At 42.4% G+C, this 20,302-nt stretch overlaps 1 protein-coding gene across 1 annotated transcript in view; it reads right to left on the reverse strand.

Annotated features, from left to right (window-relative positions):
* Nucleotides 1-20,302, reverse strand: part of lama2 (laminin, alpha 2) — a 582,487-nt gene that overhangs the window by 179,272 nt on the left and 382,913 nt on the right. Inside the window, exons 23-26 of the mRNA XM_078542125.1 lie at nt 15,394-15,627; nt 8,767-8,910; nt 7,500-7,679; nt 4,451-4,636 (exon numbers count right to left, since the gene is read on the reverse strand). Of these exons, the coding sequence (XP_078398251.1) occupies nt 4,451-4,636; nt 7,500-7,679; nt 8,767-8,910; nt 15,394-15,627 (744 nt within the window). The remainder of the gene's footprint in view (nt 1-4,450; nt 4,637-7,499; nt 7,680-8,766; nt 8,911-15,393; nt 15,628-20,302) is intronic.

Below are 20,302 nucleotides of genomic sequence, written 5' to 3' on the forward strand. Positions count from 1 at the left end.
CTGGGTGGCTGCAAACGTCAGGGCAGCAACGAGAAAAGTTAAGAGCAGGCTGCAGGGGTGAATATATTTTGTCACTTTTTAATGTGAAAATATATTCACTTTCAATGAATAATGTGTGCCTCAACTCCAAAGACCCAGGTTTGATCCTGACCTCAGCTATCTGTCTGTGTGGAGTTTGCATGTTCTCCCCGTGTCTGCATGGGTTTCTGTCGGGTGCTCCGGTTTCCTCTCACTGTCCAAAGACATGCTGGTTAGATGGATTGGCTACAGTAAATTGTCCCTCTGTGTGTGTGTGTGTGTGTGTGTGTGAGTGTGTGCCCTGTGATGGACTGGTGTCCCATCCTGGGCGTATCCCACCTAGTGCCCATTGCCTGTTGGGATAGGCTCCGACTCCCCACAATCCTGAATTGGATGAAGCGGTTCTGGAAAAGTGAGTGAGTGAATAATGTGTAATGTTGTCTTTCAGCTTCATTGACAGGCTTGCGAGTCCTCCAACTGCACCCCCCCCCCCACCACTGGCAGTTCAGCTGCACACAACCAGATGACGAGTGATTCTGGAAGGAGGAGTGTGTATGGGGCAGGGCCTTTCAGAGCCTCATGCAAGCACTCTCCCATGCACGCAGACTCTTCATCCATCACACTCATCTCACTGTCCTGAGCATTTTCAATGCTGCCTGCTGGGATTCGCTTTCAGTTGTCCATCTGAGCTGACCTGAGTCTCCACCCACCCACTGATCACACTCCCATGCAGCACCTGTGCCCGTCCAACGCGAGGCTCCGCTCATTTTTGATTTCAACAACGATGGTCATAGACAAGTTTTTGATCAGCTCCCCTGTCCTTTCCCCTCCCCCAGTAACCCATGTCCTTCCCGCATCACTGTTGACCCCACCCAGCATCACCTTCCACCTCCTCACCGTCATCTACCAGCCCAAACCCTTGTCTTTCCAGGATGTCCAGGTGAACGTGCATGTTCCCTCCCTTCCTGCGAATCCCACCCCCATCCACATTAACCTCCCTGACCTCCTCCTTCCCACCCCCAGGGTCCGTGTCTGCCTCTGAGTCCCCACCAACCAGTCACGCCGACCCTTCTACCGCACTGTCACCCTCCCACCCTTCAGTCTCCCTCTGCCCCTCTCACACACACCATTCCCTCCTACAACGCCCATCCTCAGTTCGCTCACCAGGAGGCAGTCATCGAATATGCACATTCACCTGGACATCTCCACCCCTTATTCCCTCCTCCATCCTTACTCCTCCTCTCTCCAGACACTTTCTTCCCCCTGGACTCTTTGCCCTCTCTGAACTCCCTCTTACCCCCAGATACTTTCCCCACTCCAAACTCCTTCCCTTACACATTCCTCCCACCTTCCAACTACCTCCCCACTTGCCACATTCTCCCTCATTGCACCCTCCTCTCCAGTACTCCCTCCTCCCCCACTACCAACCTCACCCCTGGCACCTTCTGGCATGGGGGGATGATTCTGGTCAGGCCTTACTTTGCGTCACATTAGTGGCATTAGTGGGATGTAAAGCGGGTTCACGCCAGGCTCCAGCGGGATTGGCATTCCACCATGGCAGGCACCATCGGATGATCCTGCTGTGCCCCTATCATATTGTCGTTGTCCCTCTGACCGCCTGCCATGCGCCCAATGCCAATGGGTCCAGAAAATTCTGGTCAGGGGGTCAGGCAGCATCAGTGGAGAGAATCAGAGTTAATAACTAGAATTTTTCTAACGCCCCTGCAATGGGTTCCCCCACAGCGGGGCTGGAGAGCTATTGAAATCTCCGTTCACATCGACAGGGCTGGAAGATCCCAACAGTGTGAGGAGCTGGAAAATTCCGGCCAATGCTTCAGGTCAATGACCTTTCATCAAAAGTGAAGAAAGATAGAAATGTGTGAGCTTTTAAGGTGCAACAGCTCCATTCTTTGACTCCAAACTTACTGCTTACATAAGCCGTTAGAAGTTTCAACTGTTTCAATTCTAAACATGTCTTCTGTGTAAAAAAAACTAATATTTGCATTTATACAGTGCCTTGTTACAATGAATCACCTCGAAGCACTTTACACAATTATTTGGAGCGCAGTGAAATCAGTTATATAGGAAAACACTGTAAACAAATGTTATACAGTCATGAAATAAATGACCAGTTAATTTTAATTCTCCACCTTGCCCCCACGTGGGCCTTTCTGTCCTTGGCCTGCTTCAGCATTCCAGTGAAGCTCAATGCAAGCTTGAGGAACAGCACCTTATCTTTTGACTCGGCACTCTACAGCTTTCTGGACTCGACATCGAGCTTAATGCCTTTAGATCATAACCTCAGCTTCCATCTAGATCTATGTGTCTTTTTTACTTTGTTTTTGTTTTGCTTGGTCGGTCTTTGTCTTGCTTCTTTCTTTAGTTCTTCAGTTGCATTCAGGTGGTTTTTACATAGCCATTCATGCTTCATTTGAACACAACCTTTGTTTCTTTACTATATCTGTTACCACTCTCTTTGACTGTACATCATGAAACCTTTTGTTATTTAATCTCCCCTGCCCTCCACCATGTCACAGACCTTCTTGCTTGTTTTTCCTGCCCCCTTCCCTCTTCTCCTGGCTGAAAAACTCTCACATTTCTATCTTTCGCAGTTCCGTTGAAAGGTCATTGACCTGAAGCACTGGCCGGAATTTTTCAGCCCCTCACGCCAATGGGATCTCACGGTCTTGCCAATGTGAATGGAGATTTCAAAGGCTCATTGGCCCCACCGCGGAGGAACCCATCGCGGTGGTGTCGGCGAGTCATTGAAATCTCCGTTCACATCGGTGGGACTGGGAGATCCTGCTGGCATGAGGGGCTGGAAAATTCCAGCCATTAATTCTGTTTCTCTCCACAGTTTCTGCCTAGCCTACTGAGTTTTCCCAGTTTTTTTTTGGTCCTTATAACAATAGGTTGCACTATGATGCTAAAAATGTATATTCCTATAGAATAAATAGTTCAAGGGTGACTTACTGTTACTGTCTCTCATATGAACTATAAACCTTTACTTTCTCTATCTCAAACATTTTCCTCATACATTTACTGCATTCCTTTATGGTGTTTGTTACTGAGAATGAAGGTGGTCTGTGCATCTGGCATGGTTGGAAGTGGGGACAGAGGGATTTAGAATAAGTTAAATTCTGGTTGCAGCATCCATGTGGGAATGTCAAGATTGCAGTGAGATTAAAATAAATTGTGTGTCCGGTAGGGCTGGGTGTGGGGATGGCAGAGAGTGGCACTGAGCACAGATAGAAATTTGAACTTGGATGCTCAGACTGAGTTCAGATTCTAAGACTTCTGGTGTGAGGTGTAGTGGGAATGTATGGAGGTGATAACCAAGCATCATCTATGCACTTGGAACTCTCTTACCAACATAAATGCTGGGCAATTTTATGAAAAGTTAGTGATAAAATTACTGGCACCAATTATATATTATTTGATAGTTCTATTTATGTGTTAGCTTCACAACAAAGCTCAATATTGCTTTTAAATTCCTCATTCCATTTATTGAGAAGAGCCAACAAGTGTCCCATTAGAGGTATGTTGATGGCAGTGGTAGCCTATTATCTTTTTAGGTAGAATATTATTGATTATTTCTGTGCATTACTTCTTCAGAAACAATACAAGAAGTTTTCATTAGGTTATAGTTTATAAAATGATTGGTTGAAGGGATGCAATAATAATTTATGCTCAGAAGCAGACATTCTTACAAACACAAGGGGGTAAATTTTAACACCCAAAAATGGGTGTATTGGGGTTGAGTCAGAGGTTAACTTTTAAAAATCTCAAGCCTGACCCACCCTCTGGGTTTAATGAACGCCAAGGAACAGACAGCCAACAGAATCCCAGGAGGTGGGTTGGCAATTTAAATGTTTCAATGAGGTTGGAAGTCTCTAAGTTAACCCAGTTTGAAGACTTAACAGTGGCTGGTCGAGTTAGTTAGGCCTCAGGAAACCCGGCAACTGAAGGGAGATGAAGACAGCTTTGGGGAGAAGGTAAATGCCTTTATAACAATGCTTGTGGGCCAGGAGAAGCAGAGGTGCTTCCCCTCCCAGTTCTCCCATCCCAAGCCCCCACCACCCCAATCAGACACCTTTCCCATTCGAAACCCTGGGATTGGAGAATAGATTTACCTGCTCCTGCAGCCTATTCTGGAGTCCTGTCTGCCTGACCAAAAGCCAAACCCGTTAATTGGGCTGACTTCCCAGCAAGGAGCTTGTCAAAGATAAAAGGTGAGGCTATGGAGTTAAAACTCCAAAGTATGCTTCAATCAGAAACTCCACCCACCATCTGTCCCCAATCTATGCAACCTATTCTTGTTAATATCCAGGACAAAACAATGGTATAGGTAATGATTGCTTTATTAATAATTTAAAAGTAATTAATATTTCTATGTTTTCCATTTGCAACACTTGAGATTAAAAATACGTACCTCAGTGAGCTCTACCTCATGTCTGGTTAGCTGACCTATTTGAGGAGCAGATACATGTCGTACAATAGTCATCTCTCTTGTGGGCCCGCCTCTCATAATAATTTGTGGCTCATAGGTGGATTGACCCACTTCTTCTCTAGCTTCAAAGTAAATGGCATACCTCAGCTTGCCACCATAGGCCATGAGCTATGAAACAAAACAAGGCATATTTACAGGTAAATTGAATACATTGCATTGACCTCTTGAGTACTAAATACAGTTTGCAAAACACTCAAAATGGCAGAAAGCAAGACACCCAACTGGAAGGGCCAAGAATTTGAGATGGATCCTGGTTATGCCTGAATTCTGTCCCATTTACAGAGCCCCTTTAAACCCTGGTGGAGGGGCTATGGGAGGATCTTCCGTCCAACCCCTATGTCAAGTGGTATCTTTGGGGGAGCTTATTCGCTTGCCAGGAATTCTGCCTGTATGACTCAGTAGGCTTCAGTGAAACTCACATTTGCAGAGCTGGAAGTAAACTCTCTTAAAGTCTTTAAAATGGCTTTCAACTTTCATTAATTAATTCTGCAGAAAACTGTTATCTTAAGGCTCTGAGGAATTTCTCAGCCTTTCTTTCTTCAACCCAAACCAGCCTGGAAGCATAGCCACTCTGCACACTCGTAGGGGGATTATTGTAGATACAATTGAAGAATTGAATTTAATTAATTAATTCTTTAATTAATTGAAGAACTCTCACAGGCGTGAAGTTTCTACCCTCACAAGCATTTGTTGTTCATCCCGAATTGCCCTTGAGAAGGTGGTGGTGAGCCGCCTTCTTGAACCACTGCAGTCCATGTGGTGTAGGTATACCCACAGTGCTGTTAGAAAGTAAGTTCCAGGTTTATGGTCCAGCGACAGTGAAGGAATGGTGATAATACTACCAAGTGAGGATGGTGTGTGGCTTGGAGGGGAACTTTCAGGTGGTGGTGTTCCCGTGCACCTGACTGACTTCTATTTAACCAGTGGCCTAAACAGGGAAGGCATTGCAGCTCTCCCGTCAAGTGAAACTAGCAGGGAGAAGACCTGAAGCCATAGAACATAAGAAATAGGTGCAGGAGTAGACCAACAGCCTGTCAAGCCTGCTCCGCCATTTCAATAAATTATGGATGATCTTTGGCTTCAAATCCACTTTCCCACTCGCCCCCCATATCCCTAGATTCCCAGAGAAATCAAAATTCTATCTATCTCAACTTCAAATATATTCAACGATGGGGCCTCCATAACCTTCTAGGGTAGACAATTCCAAAGATCCCTAGCACTTTGAGTGAGGGAATTTCTCTTTATTCAGTCCGAAATGATCGGCCCCTTATCCTAAGACTGTGCCCCTGTGTTTTATATTCCCCAGCCAGTGGAAACAACCTCTCAGTGTCTACTCTGTCAAGCCCCTTCACAATCTTATATGCTTCAATGAGATCATGTCTCATTCTTCTAAACTCCAGGGAATGTAGGCCCAATTTACTCAGCCTTTCATCATTGGAAACCTCTCTCATCCCAGGGGCCAATCTAGTGAATTTTCACTGTACTGCCAGGAGAATCTAAACAGATAAGGTTTGATTTAATATTTTTAATCTTGTCCTTTTCTGGCTGATGATTTTGATCACAAAAACTGTTTGAGCTTTGTCTGAATTTAAATTAATATTATTTTGGACAAAAGCTATGTTTTGTGAAGAAAGAAGACATTTTAAGAAATTCCCGACTTTGATCATGTTTTGGCAGTGGTCATTTTAAATTTCTGAATCGCTGCTCAGAGCAAACATGAAGTTTAATCACAATGTTCATATCTAGAAGGACACTAGACATAATGGAGTAATCCAGTAATTCATTGGAATTCTTAAGCAGCTTTTTGAATACCCTCTTTAAGATAATTTGACTCTTCATTGTATCAGCCTTGAATATTTTCAGCAAAACTAATGAAGCTTTTTTAAAGTATTAAATTGTAATCTTAAAAAAAAATAATGACAGTCAGTTGTCAGTGTTCCAGAATACTTGGTTAAAGTCACAATGCTCACATTTCATTACCTGGAAATGGCATACCAAATGCAAAGTTATAAATGCCAGTGATTGGAGTTGCTCAATAATGCTCTCTGAATAAAACACAAAACATTTGCCATCCAACACATGTGATTCTGGTGGAGATTGTAATAACAATTTGTACCCTATGGGGGCACTTTAGTGCAGTTTGGAAACACTGGCCAGGATTATCTACCAGGGACAAATTCTGTGCTGGGCATCTGTTGTGAGGTCAGGAAACCTGGAAAAATAGATCAAATGTATGGCAGAATTTAACTGCAGGTTGCAAGGCTGCTTCAAATATTTTTTCTGTGAGTTTTCCACCTGTAGGCAGCCTGATATGCAGGCTGGAGGCCTTTTGGGTGGGAACCCTGTTTCACAAGGCTGAAGCCTATGAGAGAAGATTATTGGGGGAATGAGAGAGATCGTAAAAGGTGGGACTCCAAGTTGTGGGGATGGGTCCAATGGTGGACTGAGGAGTAGGTAGTTGAAGCAGATGGTGGTCGTGGAAGGAAGGCAGTCAGATTGCAGCAGTGATGAGATGTAGGGAAGATTTCTTGTTGAGCCTGGAGGAAATTCTCCTGCTCCTCCTGCCCCACAAGCAGTGCTGTAAAGGCATTTACCTCATGCATTCAGCCCCTCTCACTTTCTTTAAGCTGCCAGGTTTCCAGAAACCTGGGAGACCCGGCTGCCTGAGGGTATAAATAGAATGACTGTTAAAATGAAGACACAAGGCTTCTGGCCCAGAGGTAGGGATGCTACACTGCACCACAAGATCTCCCGTTCCCATTCCAGCATGTAAATAGTGCACTGAACTTCCACAGCTTTATAGCAGATATTCATCACTACCAGAAGTGCATCTCTTACCACCATGTCATAACTCCATTAATCTAATCTAACTTCCACATTGATTGAGTTAGTCAATGATTTTCATCAGTTAGTTTGGTAAGTAATTGTAATCAATATTATCAATTTAATGTGAAGTTGAGAAGATAATTACCTTTTCCCCTTCAAACTGTTCTGGAAGTTTCCAGTAAAAAGGCTCATAAAGAAGATGCTTGATCACTATGCCTATGTTTGCTACTATCTCTGGATGCTGATGAAAGACACCACTGGTTGTTTTTCTGTCATTGAATTTATTTACTATTTCCAGTACAGTCTGATCAGATTTAAGCATCAGCTTCAAGAGAAAAACAAAACAGTGATTAGATATAGCAAGAATGTAAAATTCCAGCTGAATCCTTACTGTGATTTTAGACATATTTTGTAATAATTTGCAACCAATATTAAGTGAACAATGCTAGGTCAATGATTCATGCCAACATTTTACTCAAACAAAACAGACCTGCAGCGTGGCTGCAATCTTGGTGAACTTTTTTGCCATTAAATGAAAACTGAAGGATAGTTTCATAACAATTCAAACCACAAAACATAGTATTAAGATGGCACAGCAGGTCTTGATGTTTTGACCTGAGGTTTCACATATTCACAATTCCCGATATAGTCGGTTAAAACATAAGACATAGGAGCAGGAGTAAACCATATGGCCCCTCTAGCTCGCTCTGCCATTTAATACAACTATGGCTGATCTCATGCCTCAATTCTACTTTCCCACTCGTTTGCCATAGTTCTTGATTCTCAGAAAAATCAAAAATTTATCTATCTCATTTTTGAATGTATTCAATTATAGAGCATTCACAAACTCGGTGTTATTCAGAGTGGATGATGAACAAATTCAAAATATTTCCCCACACAGAAGGGAAATTGGCAGATCGTCATCATCATCTGCTCTTGTAAATCACTAATGACCAGCTACAGCACTTGGAGGAAATGGCGCATTGAAGGGCCTAAGAAGTGGGAAGTAGTCAAATTTTAAAAAGAAAACCCTCCTTTCAAGACTTTGTACCATAAGCAGTGCTATACAAAATTTTAAACACTATATTTTAATTCATAAAGCATCATTATAATATCAAGATCAATTATATCACTGAGTAAATCTGAAACCAATTTAAAGATCTTTATCTGCAAATATATTTCCATTCAAATTAAATATGCTAACTCAAGTTTCAATTGCTCAGCTACAATTACAGCAGCAATCTTTGAAATTGTTCTGGGATTCTTTTGGCTTTTGATAGATGAATACAAAATGAATAGCAATACACAAGAGAGAGCTATAGTTACAGTAAACAACTGTTTTAGTGCTTACTGAGATACATGCTGCTCAGAAGTATTTCATCAAAAGTGAAAATGATTAGCGGTTCACTTACTCTCCTGTGGATCAGCCCTTTTGCCTCAGTACATTGTGTAGTCACACCTGAGCAGTAACAACTACTGCATCCATGAGGATTGCTTGAATAGAGTGCAAAAGCACCAGTCTTGCACCTATCACAACTAACTCCCTCCACGTTCACCTGCAAAAATACAATTAGTTGCTTAAGAGATGAACATTAACAGTTCATATTGTTATTAAAATTATTTATTTTAGATAATATTCTTGCGTACAATTACATTGGATATACAGTTCAAAAACAGGACATTCAGCCCAACCAATCTACACCAGCTTATGCTTCACTCAAGCCTCCTGTCTTTCCTTATCTAAATCTATCAATGTAACCCAATATTTCCTTTTCCCTCATATGCTTGTCTAGTCTCTCCTTAAATGCTCTGATACTATTAGCTTCAACCACTCCAAGGCCTGAATCTTCTGGTCAGCATGCAGGGGCGGGCCCTGCTTGCCGACACGTAAAACGACGGGTGGTAACACCAGGCGTGCGTCCCGACGTCACTGTGTGTCATTCAGATCTTTAGTTCAGCGGGCGCACACCGGAGTCAGTTATGTGCCCACCGAACTGTCAAAGGCCTATTAAGGCCGTTAATAAGTTAATTAAGCTGGTTGTCTGGGCTGCCCATCCAACCTTAAGGATCCACGGTAGGGATGAGGTTTCATGAAGTGTTTATAAATTGAGTAAAAATTTGTATTAAAATTCATTGACATGTCCCAGCTCATGTGACACTGTCTCATAAGGGGACATGCCTGAATAATTTTTTTTTCGTTATTTAAATTTTTCATAATCAAACTAATCTCTCTGAGGCAGCTCTGTGCCTCAGGGAGATTTCTGCGCTCTTTTGCGCGCATGCGCGAAAGAAAGCAGGCCCAGACTCAGCCATCTCCCCCCGCCCGCACAAGGAGTGCTCAGTGCTTCTGGGTGTGCATCACGCTGGGCGGGCCTTAATTGGCCCGCCCACGTAAAATGGCAGTGCGTAGCCGATTGCGGGCGGCGATCAGCTGCATGCCCGCCTGCGCCCACTCCTGCTCAGCCCCCCCGATTGGGAGAAAATTCTCCCTGGAGTCTGACTGCAACAGGGTTTTTGTGAACTTGTAAGAGGCTGAAGTATTTACTCAATGGCCAGGATTTTACGGGCCCACCGCAGTGTGTCTCCACCCGGCAGATGCGGCAAGCCATTTAAATCTCCATTCAGTTCTTCGGGACCGTAATAGCTTGCCGGGCAGGAGGGGCCATAAAATCCTGGCCAATGTCCGTGCTTAACCATTTACATGCTTATTGTAAAGAAACTAGTCTGGCAGACTTTCTTGGCCAGAATTTTTACCTTGATGGGTGGGAGGCCCCACCGGCTTGGTGGCGGGCGGGCAGCTGAACTCCACCGCCGAAATGGGTCCCGCCGCCATTTTGAGTGGGCGGGCCAATTAAGGCCCACCCAGCGACCTGCCCGACAGGAAGCGCTATGCGCTTGCTGTGTAGGGGTGGAGGGATTCCCCATCTGTCAAAGTGTGCTCTTTCGCGCATGCACGCGAAAGAGCGCACTGCTCCCTGAGACTAAGTGCTGTCTCAGGGAGATTACTGACAGTGTCAAAAACATTAAAAATAGAAAAATATAAAAATTATTAACATGTCCCCCTCATGTGACAATGTCACACGAGATGAGAAAGTTAATAAAAATATTAAAGTTTTAAAAAACGGACATGAAACCTCATCCCGCCAGTGGATGAGGTTTCATGTATTATCAGAAGCCCGCTGGGGCTCCTGTCCTGCCCGCCAGCCTTAAGGTTGGACGGGCAGGGTCTTTAGTTACCTTAATTATCCTGTCAATGGCCTTAATTGGCGATTGACAGGTCGGCGGACAGACAACTGACTTCGCTGTCTGCCCGCCTTCCTCAATATTTAAATGGACCGGGATGACGTCGGGGGTTCCTCCCGATGTCATCCCGCGTCATTTTCCTGTCGGCGAGCGGGCCCCGCCCCAAAATTGCCGACGGGAAAATTCTGCCTCTTGTGTTTAAAACAAATAGGGGTTTGTTTTTATTGAGTCAGCAGCCCACCCAGGCAAAGATATAAAAATATTTAAAAAGGTAAACACATGTCCGTCCTTCACAACCCACTCTCACACACACGCAAGCGTGAAGAATTACAAGTTATACAGTAGGAAGTTACTTTCTTAACCAAATTAATGTTCAATGCAGAAAGGAAAAAAATGGAGAGTTCACTATTTATGAGTCCTTTGCTGGTAACTGTGGCTAAAGCAGAAATTTTTCACAGTCCCCTTGAAAATTCAGTGGAGTTGACGTCCATATAGATTGCAATTTCTGTAGACGGTCTCTTTTTAAAACATAATCTCACTTTCCCAAAAAAGTCAATGATTTTTGCACCTGAGGTTCCTTGCAATTAAACATTCTCTATCTCTGTGATGGATTTTCAACTAGAACAGAAATAGGGCCTTGATTTGAGAAAGAAGGGAAGAGGGAAAATATTACAGCCCCATTGGGAAGTTTTTCCAGACTGCTCTTTTAGTAGCTTGCATGCTATATTAAAAGAGATTCAGAAAATGGTTACTCCAGTCACATGACCTCTCTCCCCACAATGATTTCAGAAGGTATTTGCTTAGCCGATGAACTGACTATGGTTTTTCTTTCATAGCTGAGATAATTAGATTCTGTAATGTGCAGCCATTAACTCCTGAATATCCTTTATCCATCTTGATGAGATAGGAAAACACCTTTCCATGCAATTATTGTCCTAGTAGACTTTCTGTCTCCACTTAAGGCCTCATAGAAATGCAAACATGACATCCTGTGCAGTTTCCATTAAATTGTTTGGAAGTAGTTCCTGATATCAGCAGGTGTGAAATTCCATAGAAAGATGTTGTGGCATGTCTGAATTATAATTCGTATTAGAAGCTTCCAGAAACTGGTCAACTTGCAACACTCGACATCAGGTAATTTGTGGCAGCCATCTTAAATCAGTGTCTTTTCTTGCTTTTAAAAATGCCCTTTTTAAACAGTTCAATATACGTTTGATCAGCCAATGAAATTACAGATTGATATCATTCATGTACAAGTCACATCATCGTGAAAAGATAATTTTATGACCTTTTACTATCAGAGCAAAGCTCCATCAATCATGCTCTGTGCATAATTTTCCAACCATCTAAAATAATACTTAGAACATTGTATTCAGACCAAAGCAGAATTTCCAATCTGTGCCCTTAGCAGAAAAGGCTCCAAGCCAGAAGGTCAGAAGTTTAACCTCAGTGAGTTTAAAAACATCACACAGAAATTTGAAAATATTGATTTGTCATCAAAATATGTTGTGGCAACTCTTCCCCTTACAGGAACTGCTGATTTTCTATCGATTTCAATGGGATGAAGTTCGGATCTGTTGATAGCAACAGGTAAAAAACTCCATCGAGCGATGAAGGTAACAGCCACCCCCTGTGAGTCTTGACTGGGTGTACATCTCAATGAGCACATAGATGAATATAGATTGTCTCCCGCACTTTTAAAAAAAAATTCTACCAGCTGATTATCAAGCATCTATGCAGAAATCACAGAAATGGGGCAGAATTTTGCCCTTGGTGGGCGACCTCAGCGGGGGCATTCAGGAAGCTGACCACCGCCCTCGATCAGCACCGCACCACAATTTCACGCTGGTGGGCCAATTAAGGCCCACCCAGCATGAAATGCACCCGGGCGGCGTTCAGCGCTGCCTGTGCGGGTGGGGGGAGGAGGGCGAGCAGGCCAAGCGCGAACTTTGCGCATGCGCGTGAGTGAGCACTTCATAATCTCCCTGAGGCACAGAGCTGCCTCAGGGAGATGAAGAGATATATAAAAAAAAAATTAAAATGACAAAAAACATGTCCCCTCGTGACACTGTCACATGAGCAGGACATGTTCTTAATTCAATTGTAAAACTTCTATTTTATTTTTATTTGCTTTTGGAAACTTCATCCCACCCGTGGATGAGGTTTCCAAAAAAATGCAAAGGCCCCTTTGCCTTTTCTCCTGTTCCCCAACAATTAGGTTGGAATAGCAGCGAGAAAATGTAGCTTAATTGATTATTTAATGGCCTTAACAGGCCTTTTAATTGTTGGCGGGTGCGCTGCCGACTCCAGCATGCTTCTGCCGACAGAACTATCGCGTGGCTGCGCTTTGACGTCGGCACGCTTGGCCAACATCAATGCGCGTCATTTCACGCTTGAGCGGACCAAGCGCGTGCCCGCCTGCCAAGTGAAAATTTCTGCCCATGCTTTCAATTTTGTTCAGATCTTCATATTTTACAAATTCAGGATGGTATTTGGTGAAGAATGGCCCAATTTGTATCTATTGGTTTAAATCAATTCCAAAAGTTTAAGAACTAGTATTAATCCATTCCAAAACAGATCAGCCATTCTTGGGATTATTCTCAAAACCATATTGAGGAAAGCGTAGAAATACACTAATGGTGAGAATGAAAAACTACAAGTTAGCGAAATTCAAAGGGATGGAACAATCAAAAGGAAAGTGTCAAAACAAGTTGACAGAGTTCTGAAAGCTTTTAGAAAAGGTGCAGAGGCATTTTAGTCATTTGAACCCATTAGCTGCATTTACAAACTCTGAATGAGCAGGAAATATGCAGTAACAGACAAAAATGTAGGGAAAAGAAGCCCAGTATACAGTCTGCGGTGTATGCTTGCAGAAGGTGTCCTTCTAATCGATGGCATAACTCTGTAGCTGATCAGGCATGAGTCTGCAGAGAAATCACAGAAGCCTAGCACTGTTTGATTGTTACTGAAATAGAAGTTGTGCTACGTGAGGTGGTTGCGAAGAGGGTCAATTTCTGTGCCATTTCACAAGAGTATCCATGTAAGTCTGAACTGCAATGTGTCTGGAAAGAGGTAGAAGTAGGCTTGATATCACCACACTAAAGTGCATGTTTGCAGTGGGTGTTCTCACAATCAGTGGCATAGCTCTTTATCAAGCTTTCTGTTCATTGACAGGTAGCTACCTGTCCATCTGTTTTCTTTCAACCACACTCTCCACATAAATTATCTTACCCATATCCATAGGCACTGTCTTGACCATGCCTTCCATATAAGCTTTTCACATCCATCTTCTTGCTCACAAAGACTTGTCTGACCACTTCCTTGTCTCCTTTATTAGCCAGATCCCTCCACCTCTTTCCGACCCAACTTCTATCTACATCCATCTGAAATAAACTTTCTCCCAGGTCAATTACAGTTGTACTTTCAAAGTTCCAAAATTCCAGCCTTTGGTTCTCCATATACTATGGTACTTCTGCAGTTATCACTCTGGTCAACCACTCTCTGTTCTACCTTTCATGCCCTTGACCCAGTAAAACCCTTAACTCTTTCCTCAACCTGATGGTTCCCTTTCATAATGTTCACGCCTTCACTTCTTCAACTACAAATAAATGCAAATTATTGTTTGTCCTTAAGATTACCTACTTGCCATAGTTTGGTTCCTAGAATTAAATGCTGATTCTTTAATGGCACTCCCTTGAACAGAAAACTTACTGATGAAGAAGGTTATCCTATACTGTAAAGGCATTGCAAAAAACAGCTCTATTGTTACTTACGTTACTGTTTCAGTCCAAGGATAATTGAAGTCACCTATTATTATAACCCTCTGGTTTTCCTGTACTTTTCTCCAATTTGTCTATATGCCTTTTTATCTGTTCTCTGCTCTTTGGTCACCTATAATACACTCCCAGTAGAATTATTTATTACTACTCATTTCTTAACTCTAACAAGATTCAGTTTTTGCATAGTATGTTTATAGAGAAAAGGCAAGAAACCAGTATTGCTTAGGCAAATTTATCATGACGAACAAAATGGTGGCACCAGCTCTGTGAGCCACCTCATTTCCTTAGCCCCTATCATGTGCAGGTTACTAATGCAGGTGAGTGAGAAGTTTGGTCATTTTAATCTTTGAGCCTCCTGTCCATATTCGAAGATGGATTCCTGCCCAAAATCAGTAGCAATGAGTAGCAGGTTGGCAGGTAGGAATCAAATTTTGAGCATGAGGAGCTACCAACAGGGAGCTTATGGAGTGGTTCCCTAGCATGAAGCAATTAAATCGCTGAGGAGAGGGATGAGGGGAGAAAACCCAGGGGAGGCCCACCGTTTCCTTATGTGGCCCAGAAGAGTAAGCCTGTTTCCCCTGACACTCAAGAAAATCATTATAACTGTGGAAAAATTTACTTTTCTGGGCCTCATCTGGCTGTGGATACATCTGGTGGCAGTTTTTCCAGGTGCATTTGGCAGCTCGTGCAACCTGCGCAGGCTGGGTTCAAAGGGCATTGGGTTCCAAGTGTATTATCAGACCCTGACTTTTGAACGTTTACAAGGCCTGTGGCAAATGTCTCACATGCCTCCCAAAATACAGCAGTTATTGTAAATTTTGAATCTATGCTATAACATAATTTGTTTCCTTTATTACATTTTTACACATTTGCTGTTCTTTGTGATAAAAAAGGTTGACTTACAAAACTCAAATAAACCTGCAGATTGTCAATGAGTTTGATAAAAGCAACTTTTTAGCAGCTGCTAAGTATTTATTGGGCATTACAACTCCCACCCATTACAAAAGATGGACTTACCTTACAGTTACACTGTCCATTATATACTGCACATGAACAAATTCCAACTTCATCGCAGGTTTGACTCTCTGTCCCTGCCAAACCACAGTCACAAAGCCTGCATTGTGGATAATTCCAATAACCTGCTCTGCATCGGTCACACTTTTCTCCTATGAATTCTGGACGGCAGAAGCAGCAGCCTGTTACATCGTCACACTGAAGGTTTAACGAGCCCACAATAGTACAGTTGCAGGGCTAAAAAAGAAAGAAGACAATAAAAGAAATTTTTATAAATTTGCAAAATTTTGCCAAAAATATAAATACAATATTATGAAATACCAAGTTTAAGAATCAAGCAAAAGAATTGAACTAAAATGGCTGTCCCAATTATTATAAATGCCTAGCTCATGGTTCATAGTAATATTTTACAGGTAATTTTTAGTTCTGGGAAGATCAAAGTTTAACTTTGGAAAATGGGATAGATGAAACTAAAGCAGCTTGGACATAAGAACATAAGAACTAGGAGCAGGAGTAGGAAATTCAGCCCCTCGAGCCTACCCCGCCATTCAATACCATCATGGCTGATCTAATTTCGGCCTCAACTCCAATTTCCTACCCTCTCCCCATAGCCTTTCAACCTGTTACTAATTAAAAATCTCTCTATCTGCTTAAATTTATTCAGCATCCCGGCATCCACTGCACTCTGAGGTAGTGAATTCCACAGGTTCACGACCCTTTGAGAAAAGTAATTCCTCCTCATCTCTGATTTAAATCTACCACCCCTTAGCCTAAAACTATGGCCTCTGGTTCTAGAATGCCCCAGAAGAGGAAACATCTGCTCCACGTCTACTTTGTCTATTCCCTTTAGCATCTTATATACCTCAATTAGATCTCCTCTCATCCTTCTAAACTCGAGCGAGTATAGGCCTAAACTGCTCAATCTCTCCTCATAAACCAAGCCCCGCATCTCTGGAATCAATCTAGTGAACCTCCTCTGAACCACCTCCAATGCAACTACATCCTTTCTCAAGTAAGGGGACCAAAACTGTGCACAGTACTCCAGGTGCAGTCTCAGCAATGCCTTGTACAGTTGCAACAACACTTCCCTATTTTTATACTCTCTTCCTTTAGCAATAAATGCCAAAATTCCATTTGCCTTCCTTATTACCTGCTGTACCTGCATACTAGCTTTCAGCAATTCATGCACTAGGACACCAGGTCCCTCTGCATTGAAACATTCTGATGTTTCTCTCCATTTAAGTAATAAGTTGCATTTTTATTCTTCCGACCAAAATGGATAACCTCACACTTATCCACGTTAAACTCCATCTGCCAATTTTGGCCCATTCACCTAACCTGTCCATATCCATTTGTAAATTTCTTATTTCTTCATTGCAACTTATTTTCCCACCTATTTTGCTGTCATCTGCAAATTTAGCTTTAGTACCTTCTATCCCTGAATCCAACTCATTAATATAAATTGTTAATAGTTGGGGCCCAAGGACCGAACCCTGTGGCACCCCTCTAGTTACAGCTTGCCAACCAGAAAAATACCCATTTATCCTGACTCTCTGCTTTCTGTTGGTTAGCCAATCCTCTATCCAAGCTAATGTATTACCCCAGCTCCGTGTGATCTTATCTTGTGTATTAATCTTTTGTGCAGCACCTTATCAAAGACCTTCTGGAAGTCCAGATATACTACATCTACAGGATCCCCATTATCCACTTTGCTTGTCACATCTTCAAAGAACTCTAGCAAATTAGTCAAACACGATTTACTCTTCATAAAACCATGCTGACTCTGATGGATTGCATTTTGGCTTTCCAAATGCCCCATTACTACTTCCTTAATAATGGATTCCAACAATTTCCTAACAACAGACGTTAAACTAACTGGTCTATAGTTTCCTACTTTCTGCCTCCCCTCCTTTTTGAATAAGGGCGTTATATTAGCATTTTTCCAATCCATTGGAACCTTTCCAGAATCCAGGGAATTTTGGAATATTATTTCCAATGCATCCACTATCTCCGCTGCCACTTCCTTTAAGACCCTGGGATGTAGGCCATTAGGTCCTGGGGACTTGTCGCCCTTTAATCCCAATAGTTTGCTCAGTACTTTTTCTCAAGTGATGGTGATTGTTCGCGAAATAGCGCACAGATCTCCCTGAGGCAGATTTTCAACTTATAATAGAGGAGTTTCAAAATTTTCCCTGCCATGTCCCCTCATGTGACACATGAGTTGGGACATGTCCATAACTTTTACTTAAACCTTTCATTAAAATTTAAATACTCTCATGAAGCCTCATTCTACCAGTGGATGAGGTTTCATGTTTTTTCACAAGCCCGCCTGGGCTCCCAGCCTGCCCGCCAACTTTAAGGTTGGACGGGCAGGTCCATTAATGAGCTGAATTGTTTTTCTAATGGCCTTAATAGGCCATTGACAGGTCGGCGGGAGCGCATCTGACTTGGCTGCGCCCCTGCCGACCTGAAAATGGAAATGACATGGGGTGACGTTGGGAGCTCCACCCTAAATCACCCCGCGTCATTTTACGTGTCGGCGAGTGGGCCCTGCCCCCACTCGCCGACCGGAAGATCCTGCCCAAAGTGTTGACACTGCTTGCAAAGAAATGCAGCCCAGAGAGTTGTTTTGTTTTTGGTGTCAGAGCTACAATTAATTTAAAAGCATTCAGTGAGCCCTGGAAGGCTACGTCATCATGGAGATGGATGGAGCTTTAGAAAGATCTAGGATTTCCATTTATCTGTGTGTTTGCTGGGAAATGTGTAGTTCGCAACAGGAGAAAAGGCCATTGTGAAAAGGTGCTGCTGTTAGCTGGCTCTGTGTAGTTAGGGCTCAGGAGAATTTCTGGGAAGCTGCGAAGGTGGCAGGAGGTCACTGGCTCTGTGTTGGAAAAGGCTAAGGCTCAGAAGAAGTCCTGAGAGCCAGTTATAGATTGGTGTAGCTGGGGAGGTTGGGGCTTGGCAAAATCCAGGGCAGTACCAGCCCAGTGAATGTAGCTGGCTCTTAAAGAGCTGAAATTGCACCAGTGAGTAGAGGCTGGAATGCAGACTTAGAAATCCAGGGGAATGGAGTCTATGGAGATGAGATTGAAATGCTTGGAGGTGTGCAGTCATTGAGGCAGTCCAAGTTGGAGTGGCTTTGAGGGAATTCAGAAGTTTGATCTCCGAAAGTGAAAAGTTTGGAGTCCCTCATGAGGGAGAGAGAGTTCCAATGAGATTGGTTGACTCACAGTGTTTACTGATGTCTGGGTGGTGATGTTATGTGTATATTATTATATTTCTCTGATTATGTATATATTCCGTGTAGGTAAGGGTAAGCTGTGTCTGTGTGCGCCCAGGGTTAATCAAAGTTGAGGATGTTAGAGTCAGGTTGTCTGTAGAATCTAAGGGATGAAAGATTAAAGGTGTCATTTTCTTGCATTTTGTAATGATGCCTTATAGTGGGTGTTAACTTCTAAGGAAACAGAGTAGATCAGAAATTAGCATTTGGGGATAGGTTTTGAAATTGATTTGTAGCTATTGCATTTCATACGAGTCTCAAAGGTAATAAAGAATATTTGCATTTTACAAGAGATTTGTGAGTAAACAAGGACAGGAATTTTAAATTTTATTGATCTGAAATGGAGGTAAAATAGGAAGATGAAAGGTTTTGATATTTGGGAACCTGAGTTTTCAAAGAAATATTTAAAGACAATGGAGGACTAAGATGAAAGGGGTGAAAAGGTATTTATGAAAACCGGGTTTCAGCTGTAGTAGTCACACTGAAGGCCAGCTCTGGTGTTTTGGAGTGTGCTGAACAGCTGTGAAAATCCTTAAATTGAAGAAAGCAACTCAGATTTGGGCCAGGAGAATATTTGGCCTGAGAAACTGTTGGTTTTAAATCTCCCTTTGGAAAACCCACATCAGCGTGGATTTGTTCTGGGAAGTTGTGGATTGTATTTCTGTTTAAAGTGAAAGCAATTTCTCGGTTTAGGTAACATGTCCTGGATTTTATCGTTTAGAATCTATAAGGGATGTTGCCAAAAAGATGGTTTTATTGTTACCTTTGATAAAGCATTTTCAGGGGTTATTTTGTAAGATATTTTTTGAACTGTGTCTCTTTTATCTTGTGTGTTTAATTTTTTTCCCCCTTTTCTTTAATAAACATTTTAATTCTTCAAATTTTAAAAGGTATCACTGGAATCCTGTGCTTTTATGTTCAGTAGCTTTCTCTCCTAATTTCTACAATACATGAAAAAAAAAATTATGATCAGCCAAGGTGGATTTCAATCTGAGGTCTGGCTTGCTCAGCATCAACAAAAGCTGTGGTCATAACAATGGGTTGCTGAGAAATCTGTGGGATCTGTATAGATCTCATTTGCTATTTGTTATACAATGTGCTGTGTTCACCACATTTTGCCTATCCACGAACGTTAGAGTATAAGATAGATATTGTTAATTGTTTTATCTTTTCGACACTGCATAGTAAAGTTTATGTTTGATTGTTCAAAACTCGTGGAATCTTGAGGATTTATTCTCTTAGCAAGTGCCTTGAACTTTGTCTCCTTTAAACAAAATGTTATTTGTTCCTAACCGGATCATACCACAACCTTGGGGGGGTGCCACCATGTCACCATGGTAGCCCATTATGTTCCAGTATGCAGATCCATGAAGTGGAACAATATCAGTTCATATCTATGACTCCCCTCATGGAAAATCCTATTCTTGTCATGCAATTGAGAGGGAATAAGAGGGAAAATCAGAATGATTTTCTAAGGATCAATTCCATCTTCCTCCAAAATGTCCACCTCAGTAATGATACCGACGTGAAACCTGGGTACAAGTTATATGTTAATTCTCTCATCTGAGGATTGTGGATGGCCAGAGAAAACCCAAGAGACAGAGTGGGGTGAAAACAATTCAATAATTTGAA

Source organism: Cetorhinus maximus, chromosome 5 (genome assembly GCF_964194155.1).
Source record: "Cetorhinus maximus chromosome 5, sCetMax3.hap1.1, whole genome shotgun sequence".
Lineage (NCBI taxonomy): Eukaryota > Metazoa > Chordata > Chondrichthyes > Lamniformes > Cetorhinidae > Cetorhinus > Cetorhinus maximus.